This window comes from Sciurus vulgaris, assembly GCF_902686455.1.
Source record: "Sciurus vulgaris genome assembly, chromosome: 8".
Taxonomy (NCBI): domain Eukaryota; kingdom Metazoa; phylum Chordata; class Mammalia; order Rodentia; family Sciuridae; genus Sciurus; species Sciurus vulgaris.
Genome location: NC_136468.1, coordinates 95,730,824 through 95,744,880, shown reverse-complemented (window position 1 = coordinate 95,744,880; position 14,057 = coordinate 95,730,824). Strand labels below are relative to the sequence as shown.

The 14,057-nt window shown below is 34.8% G+C and overlaps 1 protein-coding gene across 1 annotated transcript in view; it reads left to right on the top strand.

Annotated features, from left to right (window-relative positions):
• The window catches only part of TBX20 (T-box transcription factor 20), a 48,104-nt gene extending 39,244 nt beyond the window's left edge, over positions 1–8,860 (top strand). Inside the window, exons 7-8 of the mRNA XM_079151158.1 lie at positions 2,660–2,772; positions 3,929–8,860. Coding sequence (XP_079007284.1) covers positions 2,660–2,772; positions 3,929–4,269 — 454 coding nt within the window. The 3' untranslated portion in view covers positions 4,270–8,860. The remainder of the gene's footprint in view (positions 1–2,659; positions 2,773–3,928) is intronic.
• Positions 8,861–14,057: the final 5,197 nt, after the last annotated feature.

The following is a 14,057-nucleotide window of genomic DNA, read 5'->3' as shown; positions in this document are numbered from 1 at the left end:
AGATCCAAGTTCAGTGGAAGAAAGGAAATAATAAGTATTAGAGTAGAAATCAATGGAATAGAAAAACAGGAAAACAATAATGAACATCAATGGAATCAAATGGAAAGATTAATAAAACTGATAACCCTCCAGCCAAACTGATCCAAAAAAGGGGTGGGGGCCACAAATAATCATTATCAATGAGAGGAGTAATATCACCATAGATTCTACAGATGTTAAACAGAAGGATAATAAGGGATATTATTATATAACATATATTATGAACACTTCTTATAATTTCCACAATTTAAATGAAATACCCAAATTTCTTGAGGGTACAAACTACTAAGTATCATTCAAAAAGAAACAGATAATCTGATAGCTGTGAAATTTTAGTTAAAAGCCATTCAAAAAGAAAGCTGCAGGTGCAATTACTTTACTGGTGACTTGAACCAAACATTTAAGGAAGAAATAATAACAATTTTACATAAGCTGTTCTAGAAAATTGAAGAAAAGGGAATATTTTAAAACATTCTATGAGACCAATGTAATACCTTAATGCTAAAACTAAAGAAAGATACCACAAAATAGAAAACTATAGCCCAATATACTTTATAAATATTATGGACAAATTCTAAACAGAATTCTAGGCAGTTGAGTCCAACAAAAGGAATAATATATTATGACTGACTAGGGGTTAGCTCAGGAATATAAGGTTAGTTTAACATATGAAGTCCAATTATTATAAAATTGACCATATTAACAAACTAAAAAGAAAAGTCATTTGATCATTTCAATAGACAGAAAAAGCATTTAAGAAAATTCAGCATCCATTCCTGGTAAAAATTCAGCCAACTAGGAATATAAGGGAACTTTGCAGTCTGATAAAGGCATATACAAAACACTGAGGTCTAACTAATGGTCAAAGACTAAGTGATTTTTTTCAAAGATATGGAAAAATCATGGATGTTCACTCTTACCACTGTGAAGTCAAATTTGTATGGGCAGTTTTAGCTATTTCAGTAAGCCAGGAAAATTAAACTCCATCATGACTGGAAAATAAACATGTACAATTATCTCTGATCATAGACATCACAAATATTTGTATAGAAAATGCAAACCTATAAAAAAGCTACTAAATAGGTGTGTTAAGTCACAGGATCAACATACAAAAAATAACATTATAAATGAACAATTAGATCAAAATAAGAAGCAATATTTAGTAAAACATGTTTAGGGATAAATCTGACAACAGATGCGTAAGACATATTTAAAACTACAAAACACTGCTGAGAGAAAGAAGACTTAAATAGGATATATTGGTTCATGGATCAAAAGACTCAATATGTCAGTTTTCTGCAAATTAAATCTATAGATTTAACACAATTCTGATCAAAATCCTAGTAGGCCTTTTTAAAGAAATTGATAAAGTAATACTGAAATTCACATTAAAATACAAAGGAAGTAGAATAACCAAAACAACTTTGAAAAAAATATTGGCTAATTTTAAGACTTTAATTGGGCTACAATAATCAGGACAGTGTTGCTATCAAGATCACAAATAGATTAAAAGAACAGAATGGAGGATTGAGAAGTAGACCCATCCTCTATTCTAGTCAGAAGACTACCTCTTTCATCTGTATATGTACATGAGCTTTCTAGAACACCAAATGCACTATGAATTAGATAGTATTTTTCCACAAGTAGGCATATCTATGTTAAATGATGAGAGTCACATTTTGAAAAGCTAGTATGTTTTATTTGTTTTTCTTATTCTGCCAATATGAAATTTACTACCAACATAAATTTTTAAATCCTCTCTTTGTCATTTGGCCCAAAATATATGCTGTGCAAACTGATGTGTTATTAGTATTCATTTTTGGCCAAGAACTTATGTGGCTAAAATCTCGATACCCTTTTTTATAATAGCAGAAGATCAATTGTCCAGTACCAAAATTAATTTTTGTTTTTAAAGTTAACCTCATTCTTTGGTTCATAGACTATAGTGTAAGAGGAAGATCATCTACAAAGATAATGTACCAGTTTTTCTGGGGGCTTAAATAGCTTACTGGCCATTTATGTCTCCTTCACAGCTTTTCTGTAATTTTCAGTCTTAAAGCAATAAGGATCTCAAAGTGTACATTATCCAAACTATCTATATTGTCATATACTATCATTATTTGTTTGATCTGTTAGGGAACATTAAGTTATATTTATGATCGATATTTTGAATTCTTTGCTAACACTTAGTCATATGTTGAATCAGGGCAGTTTGGATCATTTAAGTATTTTGTATTCATTAGCTCATGAACTCAATTAGAAGATTCACAACAGACCCTCTTCTGTCACAAAGTTTTTTACATCATTAAATTCTATATTCCAGTAGACAGGTATCATGGTTCCTTGTTCCCCTCCTTGTCCTACATCATCCAGGGTTTCAGGAGATTGCTCTTACCCTATAGTTATATGTGCTTGCATTTATGCACTTGAGTTCATGTCTGAGTCATCACTGTATAACAGAACACACGTACATGTTTTGAATGTTCTTTCCCTGAAGTAGTTGGTTTCTTTCTGGCTGAAAAAACAGATTTACTGACTAGTGAATTATCCTTAAGAGCTCCTTCCATATCTGAGTACTTACCTTTGTAATGAACTCATGATTTACCACTCTGTAACCTAGGGAAAGTGTGGAGAGCCTGATCCAGAAGCATTCCTATGCCCGCTCACCCATCCGTACCTATGGAGGAGAAGAGGATGTCCTGGGGGATGAGACTCAGACAACACAAAATCGAGGTAAGACAGCTTTGGGGGTTGTGAACCACTGTAAGCTAGAGTTCCTAAAGGAGAACGAAGGCAGGTAATTGATGAGATGGACTGTCTTCAGGGTACATAATGTCAGGAAAGGGTTTCAGAGGCCTTCTCAGGAGGGGACAGTCCCTAATGCTGATCTCCACGTCTCATTAATTTACCCAAGTTCTAAGTGATTAATGCTTCCTGAAGTTACTGTTTTCTAGTAAAAGGACACTGAGTCTTTGTCTTAGGGGTCGGGGGTACTTGTCTGCAATTTATTACCAAAGAGCTGTTGAATTTGGGGGAAAATTTCTTAGACTTTCTGAACCTCAGCTATATAATCTGAAAATCAAGGAATATATCTGCTCTAAGTACATTAGGAATGTCTTATTAGGATCAAAGAAAAAAGTGGAAAACACTTAAAAAAAGATTGTGCTGTGCAGGGCATCATGTAGAAGTCGTGGCCCCAGCAGTGAGAGGAAGGATGAACCGAGTTTCCCTGCCTTAGGGAGGAGCCCCTCCACCTGGGAAGGATGTCCCTAGAAAAGAAGCCAGAGGTGCTCCTTCCTGGGAACTGGGTTGTTTGTATGGGGAAAGAACCTCTGACATTGTTTTTGTCCAAACTATGGATGATATCATCAGAGAAAATACAGAATATTTCTTATTACTTAATCTACACAAACTGCTAATATAGCCAGAAAATTCAATGTCAATTCTTGTTTAAACTTTTAGGTGCTGCAGTGTAGGACAACTTTTCCTTTCAGGTTCTCATAAGTGGCGTTGGAATTCATGTAGCTTTGTCAAGACTTAGACATTCAGTCTTCCTTATGAAAATACTGCAAAGGTTAGAACACACAGTAGATATATGGAGTCCCAGGGCATCAGTTCATCACCTTCTGGCAAGGTATTAGTGTTTTGACCACTCTGTGGGAAGATGCAGGCCATTTAGTGAGTTAAGACTTTTTTCAGTTAGTAAATGCTTTCTTTCATGCAGTGTTTAAATGATATCGTTGTATCTAGAAAGGTAGATTTGGCCCATGACAAATCTCATGTGCATCCATCTTTTCAAATCACAGATTTACTAAATATTTTTGAAAATAAATAGATCTTTACAGATAATGTCATTCCAGTCTAATGCTTGTTTTTTTTTTCCTCATAGGGTCAGCCTTTACAACATCTGACAATTTGTCTCTCAGCTCCTGGGTATCATCTTCTTCCAGTTTTCCTGGATTTCAGCACCCACAGTCTCTGACTGCTCTTGGCACCAGCACAGCATCCATAGCAACACCCATTCCTCACCCCATACAGGGTTCTCTGCCACCATATAGCCGGCTGGGGATGCCTCTGACCCCATCAGCCATTGCCAGCTCCATGCAAGGGAGTGGTCCAACGTTCCCTTCATTCCACATGCCACGGTATCATCACTACTTTCAACAGGGGCCCTATGCTGCCATCCAGGGACTACGCCACTCCTCTGCTGTGATGACACCATTTGTATGACTCTTCTAAAAAGGGGAGAAGCTAGATCCAGAATGCGCAAATGAGTATGGAAATATAGGCAGGGTTGGGTGGTCGGGATGGGGAGTACTAGAGCAGGGGCTCTCCAAGACACATGGGACCTATTAAAGAGGAGAGCTGGACTCACAATAAAACCTACTGCTAAGGGAATGCACCATGGACCAGGATTCATCTGTAGTTGGGAGAATATCTCTTAGGGAAGCTAAGTTGGGAACCTCTCTTAGGTTCCGAAGAGAATCAAAATAAAGTTCTTAGCCAGCCTAAATCTTGCAACTAATAAGACATCAATTTACCCAGAAAGCTTAATAATATAAGGCAGATGAATGTTAAGGTGCTTTATTCCTTAGTTAAAAATGCTGTGTCAATGCAGTAATGTATAAAATCAGTGTGTATAGGTTTTCTTTCTGCTTTCCACAAGTAAAAAAGATTCTTCAAAGAGGCAATACTATTTATAGCATACTGACCATATGACTAACTTAAGTCAGTTTCTCCCTGTAGAAAGTGGGAGCCAATAGAGAAATATTTGTAGTGCTGTAGCTTAAGCATGTTTAGTTTTCCTTTGTATTAGTTTGCTGGGGAAGGAGCTGAGATAATGCTAATGCATCCTGTTGTGTGGATGAATATGTAGTAAGCCTTCATCACGCATTTTTTTGCAATATTGAAGGGCCAGTACTTGACAAGCTCAGTCTTTGATCTTCTTTCTTCCTAATTCTCTTTCTTGCAACTACTTGCTGGTTATAGGAAAAATCTTCCATATACAGTTTTGAAGCAAGGGGCTCTCTAGATTAAGGACTGATTTTTGTGGGGCTGCATTCTAAATATACTACTGACTTATCACTGAGGAACACTCCAAAGCCTATGCATGATGATATGTGAGGCTTTATTTCACTTACAACTGCAATAAAAAGATGGTTATTCAATTCTGAAAGGAATTTTTCTACCAAGGCAAAAGTCCCTTCATTTTCACTTCAGCTTTTGGGAGACTTTATGGATGTTAAAATGCATTGGGCCATATTCTTATTTTTGATAAATCTGCTTTGTTGCTGCTGCCACTGATTGACAGGGATTTGAGAATGACCATTCTAAATGCTTGGGTAGCCATGATTTAGTGTGCTCATATGTAGTAATGTGCCCATGTATTTGACTTATCATTCTCCTTTGCTGTGTTACATCTGGAGACTCTTTTACCATATTCTCAGTCTCTAATATGAAATTGCATATAAGCTCAATGACTCACTGAAATATTGGCAGTTCTTATAAGTCAATTAGAGCTTCATCCACTTTTTTTCAACTTTTGCTATCTTCTTAAGCCTTCTTTTAATGTGTATAGTTATATTTTATATATTTTAATTCTATATAATCTGTTATTTTTGAGCATCATATATCTTAGCATTTATTGTCTGGGTAACCACATTTGGTATTTTGCAACCGCTCATTTTCCTAATAATAGAGATTTAATGAAATTAATACTCTTTCAACTCCAGATATAATGCATTCCAGCTACAGGATGTAAACTGTCTTCTTAGTAAATTTCCCCAAAACTCTAATTTAATATCTGTATATGATTTTAATTCTACTCTGTTCTTACTGCAGAAGTATTGAATCTGTTATAAGAGGTGGAAAATATTGCTACTGACAGTAGAAGTGTATTTGGGGGTAAATGCAATATACTTATCACATTAGACTTCCGTAGATTTTATTTGGTTGTTTAATGTTAGGCTTCTCCACATCAAATGCCTTTCTTGGGCACATCCAGTCCATGAAACAAGGCATCTTGGCATGGGCTGACTAAGATGCCAGTTTTGGACTTTGCACTTGCCATTTTTCATCGAATCCTCCAGTTTACTTACAAAGGAGCATGAACTCTGTTAACAAAGCATTTCAAAGCCCTATGGCAAATACTGTAGGCTAATTTCTAACTTCTTGCATGTTATGCTTTAGTAGCCTTAGGTAGTTTGTTCCCAGAGTACAGAGGTACATTTCTTTAAAAAAGCAGTTATGACTAATGTTTAGACTAAATATTCATAGAGCTGGGATAGGGGCTTAATGTTGAATAGTTGGCCTGTTGCCAGTATTCCTCTGAATACAGAATACTGTTGCCTAAAGCAGGAATAACAAAAGATGCTAGCTATTTCACATTGATGATACTCAATACTATGATAAATTACTGGTCTACTTAAGCGAATCTGTGTCTGAATTTCCTTTTCAAAGAGAATGAGAGAATTATTTACTATTTCACTCCCAGTATGTGTGCCTCAAAGTAGGCTTATGTGTTTTTTGTTAGATATAGTTGTGTATCATTATTTCCTGACTTCAAACCTTTGTTTTGTAATTAAGCAATATGGGACTAAAACTAGGTAGAGTGCTTAGAGAAAAGCAAAGTATGCTCTGGAAAAATGATACCTGAAATTCTACATGGGATATATTTTTTAAGCATTGGTATTACCTGAACTGGAGAGAAAAAGCACAAGAGAAACGGAGTGCAAGCAAATCAGTCACTCTAGTCATGGGAACTGAGGGGTAGACATTTACCCCACCTGTGGCATTCCAAGTAATTATGGTTGTCAATTCTTATTAACCCCTGGGGAGCTTAGTATTTAAAATTCCAAATCTATTCTACCTAAAATGACTGCAAGAACATATACTTAATGGGAAAGCCAATCAAATAATAACAACCAGAAGTTATATTTGTAATAAATTCAGGTTTTCCCTCTATATTACAGTATCGAAAAGCACAGCTAATGTGCAGTGCTGCTAAAAAGAGTTCCTGTCAGACTAGATTGATGGAACTGTAAGGAATTAGTTTATAACTTAGTTGGTTCTACATTTGGGATTTGTTTTTAAAACATTTGTCAGTAATTCTAAGTTCAATTACTCTTTCTACTTATTTAGTAAATCTTCACCCCTCTGCCTACCTTTAGCAGTACAAGCAATAAATCTATCCAGCTTGTGTCTAACATATCACAAATTATTAGGTAACAAGGTCTAGATTAATGATTTTGTATTGCATTGCTGGTCCCTTTGAGTTTATAACAATGGTATTTTGTCTGAAGGGCCAATCACCATTTCTGTTACGTGGGCACAGAGTAGGTGGTATTATCCTGCTTCCTGATAGTGACTCATTATCTAGCAAGTGCCCTTGTGTAGGGCTATGCTGCAGGAGGTACTGACTTCTGGGATGTTCCAAGATCTCCCCTCTTCCACCCTTATCCCATACCTCTGTCATTTTGTTTCTATAGCCACAGCCACCCCCCAAACAAAAGGAAAAGGAAACCCTCTAAAAGCCCAGGAAATAGTCTTAGAACTGAAGTGTCTTCATCTCATACTGCTTATAAATTTTTCAGGAAGATGTTAGGATATTTATCCCATTTCTATCTTTCACATTTGCTTTTCATACAAAAATGAAATTTTTGCTTATATAAAGCTGGATTATACTGAGACCGATCACCTTCAAATAAAGTGAATGAAATGACTTTAAACTCCATTAAATATACAGACAAGGTCAGCCATACTTAGTAACTAAAGCTTCAAAAATTCAGTGATGCAATGTGCAGGATAACATCACAAGAAAACTAATATTTTATTCAATCTTCCACTGACTAATTAAAGAAAATTGTTTTCATTATGAAATGGGTAGGGAATTAATAATTACTAAACCAACAAAATAGCCTAAATCTAGACAAAGCACTAGGCAGAAGATATTCAGCTTGCTCCTCTAGCGAGTTGTACCTGAAAGGAGTTTTATATAAATTTTTATATTAGAATAAAAGAATTTTTTTTTCTGTAAACAAGCAATGGTTACAAAATCTTAAAACTTTAGAAAATCATAAAACTTTTCCCTCATTACTTCCTTATCCATTCCATTTATAAAATATCCTAATTCTTATCTTTCTTCAGCATGCTTAAATATTGAAAGGTTCACTTATAAATATTTGATGGACAGGCAGTCCATAAGTATTTTCCAGCCTTCTTTCTGTTCCTCTCTTGAATAATTTCAGTCCCTGCCTCTTTTTAAACAAAGTATAAGATAATAACATTTCATTGTTTCAAGTAATAAGTAAATAACTTTTGTGAATTCATATATCTGGACAAAAAATACAATTTCTTGTATTTTACTTCTGGCACATTAACATACAGTATTTAGTTGTTGTTTTTTTAATTTCCAAAACCTAAAAAAAACTTCTTTTATTTCCTAAAGGGTGAAATTAGATATGCCTCTTTAGTAGACTGTCACAGTTTCATGGTTTGCCGTGTCTTCATTTGCTTACTGAACTGTGTGAGAACCATCACTGTAATGAAGTGTGTGGGTGGGGGGTGGGGGGAAGGGCTTGGGAAATGTTTTATGGAAAAAAGGAAGTTATAAGCATAATACTATGAAATAACATCTAATGAAGTTCTTTTTAAGTGCAATATATTTATTTCTGCTAGAAATGTATTATCAACCTTATGTAATATTTGAAGCAGTACATGTTATTTGTAAACAGCTTAAAATTATATATTACCCCAAATTGTACAGAAGTACAAATGTGTGGATATCAGTTTCTTTCATTAAAAATGGTGTGGTTTTGATATATACGTACACATTTACACCTTCTATTATCTTATACACTGTAACTTTTGGTACCTTGTTCCTCACCCGAAAGATTAGGTAACACTTGGGGGTCACAATTGGCCTCTCCTAGGCCAGACACAGCACTGGATTATAACACAATGCTATAGCTTTTTCTTTAATTATATTTGAATGACATCAGAAAAAGCATTACTCGCATACTCAATCATTTCCCATTTTTTGACACCTAGTTCCCTTCTGTTTATCCCACATAACGTACCCTCAGAATCCTGTGATTTTTGCACCTCTTGTATTGAATGGTTCTGAAGATTCCATAAAGCTTAAGAGCTCCTACCTCTCATTTCAGCCATGAGCACTTGGATATGCTATAATGATATATACAAAGCAGACTGACCCGAAATAAGATGACCCAAATTCAAAGTCTTAATCTTCCTTCCACATGACAATCCTTCAAAACATGTGGCATTATCATGCCTTCAAAAGTCTGCTCTTACCCTTAGATTTTTGTGCATGTTGAACACCAACCTTTTAAAACCCATTTGGTTGGAAGAATTTCAAGTTTTAAGAAAAGTTGTAAGATTAGTATAAAACTGCACATCCTTAACCTAGATTCACCTTTTACCTTTATGCACCATTTGCTTTATGTTGTGCACTCTGAGTAACACACACACATACACACATATATACATGCAAGTAGTACACAGATAAGTAATATACAGAGCTTGCTTTCTGAATCATTGTAGAGTAAGTTGAACACATGCCCCATTGTTTCTAAATAATTAAGAGTATATATATATGTTTTTGAATAATAAAGATTCCATTAAATAATCCAGTGTTAGTAGTTTCAAAAGATCTAACAATGACACAGTACTTTAATCTAGACTCTATTTGTTTTGTGAAATGACTCAGTAGTGTCTTTTGTAGCATATTATTTCTTTCAGAATAGATCCACTTGGTTTTTCATGATCAAAGGATTTTTATTTTTCAATTGTTTATAATTTATTATTATCCTTAATTATTCTGATGCTCAAATTATTCCATATTAAATCATCGAGGGTCCCCTTCAAGCTGCCACCTTTGTCCTTTTGGCATGCCTTGATTTACTTCTTTTTTTTTTTAGTACTTCTTCAATTTCTGGCATAACAGTTATTTCAAGCCCATCACATTCCTTGTCACAGTCATGGAATCATTTCTTTCTCCAAGGAGCCTAAATACCTTTTAGTGGGAAAGGGTATTAGAAACCGAGATCTAGGTACCAGGTGTGTTCAGTGGGGTATCTCTGTCCCTAGGCCTTTTCAGCCCTCAGAGTTAGAAATACATATGTACATATTTACATACACAAAAATATTTTACATCTATCACTATGTGTGAGTATAAAACATATTAGAAATCATGAGTACATACTGGTATTTCTAATTCCAAAACATTCCCAAAAGGGTGTTTTTTACCTTTGATCCATTTCATTTCTATCTGGCCTCTTCCATGGGCCACACCCTGGCTCCCAACAACATCAACATGTTTGTTAAATTATGTTGTATACTTTAACTGATTTCTTAGTGTTTTACCCATACATCTAACATCAAAAACAAGCCTTCTAAAAAGGACTCAGGGCCAATGGAGTGGGGCGCACTTGTAATTCCAGTGACTTGGGAAATTGAGGTAGGTGGACAAGTTCAAGGCCAGCCTCAGCAATTTAGTGAGGCCCTAAACAACTTTGATCCTGACTCAAAGTAAAAAATAAAAGGGGTGGAAATGTGGCTTAAGTTGTTAAGCACTTCTGAGTTAAATCCACAGTACCAAAAAATAAAAGTCAGGATATATTTGCTATTGTTTCCCTGTTATTCAACTTAGAGTATACAGTCACAGACACATTCAGGAGTTAGGTGAGGGTTCTTCTTGCCCTCCTGGGTGGTTTGTGAATCACTTGCAGTATAACTGGGCTCATTTTTCAGTTTTCTTTTTGTTTTAATGGACTTTTATTCCCATTCTTATTTGGGTTTAAAAATATACAAAAAAGTTAACAAGATTCTAACACAAAAAGAACTCATAGAATTAATAAGTGATTAGCAAGGTTGTAGCACAAGGTTAATATTTGCAAAGTCAATTGTTTTCCTCTATGACAAAAAGGAACAACTGGAATTTGAAGTAAAATCAAAACATAATTTACATCAGCACTAAACAAGCAAAAAAGGAAAAGCATGGTATAAGTAAACAAAGTATGTATAAGATCTCTGTGAGAAAAACTACAAAATGCTGAAGAAAGACATCAAAGAGCAGTCAAATAAATGGAAAGACTCTGCATTTTATGATTAAGAAGACTCAATATTGTAAAGATGTCAGTTTTTCCAAATTTGATCTGTAGTTTCAGCACAGTCCTGATCAAAATCTCAGCAGGTTATTTGTGGCTATAAAATAACCTTCTAAAGTATATGTGGAAAGACTAAAGACCCAGGATGGCAACTCAATATTGAACCAAGTCAGAGGACTGTCAGTGGTCAACTTTGAAGCTTACTACAAAGCTATAGTAATAAAGACAGGGTGTACTGGTGAGAGCATAGACAGATTGGGGAGACAGAATAGGGAACTCAGAAATAGACCCATATGGATAAAATTAACAGATCTTTGACAAAGGAACAAAGGCAATTCAGTAGAGAAACTGTGATACTTTCAACAAATGGTAGTGGAACAACTGAATATTCACAGTAATATAAGAAACCTAGACAGACTTAATACCTTTTCAAATATCAACTAAAAATGAGGCATATACCTAAATGTAAAATGCAAAACTATAAAACTTTTACAAGATAACAGAAAATCTAAGTAACCCTTTTTTAGATGTAGCACCAAAAACATGTCTATTGATAAAAAGTTAATATAATGAACTATATCAAAATTAAAACACTTCCATGCTGTGAAAGACCCACTGTTAAGAGAATGAAAAGACTAGCCATAGAATGGGAGAAATATTTTCAAAATACATATCTGATAAAGGGCTTTTATGTTAAACATAGAAAATACTTTAAAACTCAACAATATGAAAACAAGCAACATAACTAAAGTAAGGGCAAAAGATCTGAAGAGAAATTTCCCCTAAGAAGGTATACACATGGAAAACAACCAAATGAATTCCCAGTATTGCAAAACAGAAAAGAAAGGAATAAAGTTCATGTTCATGTTACAACATGAATGAACCTTGCAAAATTGTACAAAAGGAAAGAAGCTAGTTAATAAAGGCTATGGTGTTATATGACTCCATTTATATGAACTGTCCAGAAAATTCACAGGGAGTGGGAGAGGTGAGTTAGTAGGTGAAGTGACTGCTAAGGGGTATGGGATTTCTTTTGAGAGTGATAAAATGTCCTAAAATTGGTTGAGATGTGTGACATAACTGTGAATACACTAAAAATCATTATCTGTATATATTAAATGAATGAATTACATATTATGTGAATTATATCAATAAAGCGTTGCTTAAACATTAAAAGATGATCAACATCATGGGATGAGGGAATTATAAAATAAAACACGAGTTATCACTTCACATCTATTAGAATGGCTAAAATCCCAAACACTGGCAATACCAGTGCTGGTGAGGATGAAGAGCAACAGGAACTCTCATTAATATCAAGTGGCATTGCAAACTGTATAGCTGACAAATGTATCAGTTTCTTGCAAAATTAACATAGTATCATATGATCTAGCCATTGTGCTCCTTGTTATTCACCCAAATGATTTGAAATTTTATATCCCACAAAAACCTGCCTGTGAATGTTCATAGCACATTTATTCATAATTGCCCAAATGTGGAAACAACTAAGTATGTTTCTCAAGAGGCAAATGGATGAACAGATGTACATCCATCATCCTTCCAACAGAATATTATTCAGTGATAAAAAGAACTGCTATAACACAGTGGTAGAGTGCTTGCCCAAACCCTAGGTTTGACCCCTAGGTACAACAAGACACAGAGGAAGAGGAAGACTATCAATCTGTGAAAAGACTTTAGGGAAATCTTAAATTCATATTGTTTAAAGAAAAACAAATCATTCTGAAGGGGTCACACACTATGATTCCAACTATAAGAAATTCTGGAATAAACAAAATTACTGAAACTATAAGAAACATTAGTCGTGTCCAGGGTTTGGAAGCTGAGAGGGAGGAATAAATGAATGGGGAGCACAAGGGTCTGGGAGGCAGTGAAACAATTCTGTTCTGATATCTTAATGGTAGATTCATGAAATCATGCATTTATCAAAACTCCAAGGATGAAATACAATGTAAACTATGGACTTTTATAATAATTTTGTATTGATAAGGATGTGGAAAAATAGGACCACTGTCTTATACATCGGTGGTGGGAATGTAAGATGGTGTAGCCACTTTGGAAACATAATATGACCCAACAATTCCACTCCCAGGAATATACCTAGGAGAAATAAAAATGTAAACAAACCACATGCAAATCATATCATCTATCTTGTCTTTTCTAAACCCAGATATACAATCTTAATTAAGAAATATAAAGTTCCAACAAATACATGAAAAAATGTTCAACATCTTTAGCAATCAATCAGGAAAATGCAAATCAAAACTGCATTGAGATTTCATCTCCAGTTAGAATGTAATCATTAAGAATATAAAAAATAATAAATGTTGGTGAGGATGTGGGAAAAGGAATGCTCACATGCTATTGGTGAGATTTTAAATTAGTACAACCACTGTAGAGATCAGTATGGAGGTTCCTCAAAACATTAGAAATGGAAATATCATATGGCCCAGCTATGCCACTACTTAATACTTATCCAAAAGAATTAAGGTCAGCAAACTGTAGTCATACCTGCATACCCATGTTTATAGCAGTACAATTCATAATTGCTGAACTATGGAACTAGCCTAGTTGTCCACAATGGATGAACTGATAAAGAAAATGTAAAGTTTTACAATGGAGTTTTACTCAGTCATAAAGAAAAGGAAAATATGGCATTTGCAGGAAAATTGATGGAACTGGAGAATGTCATGCTAAGTGAGATAAGCCAGATTCAGAAAGTCAAGGGTCCTATGTTTTCTCTCATATATGAAATACTTGAGAAAAAAAGGAAAGAAAAGAACCTCATCAAAAACAGAATTGAGACCATTACAGTAGATCAAAGGGATTGGGGAAAGAGGTATGGAGGAACTTAACAGACCAATTTATGCATGC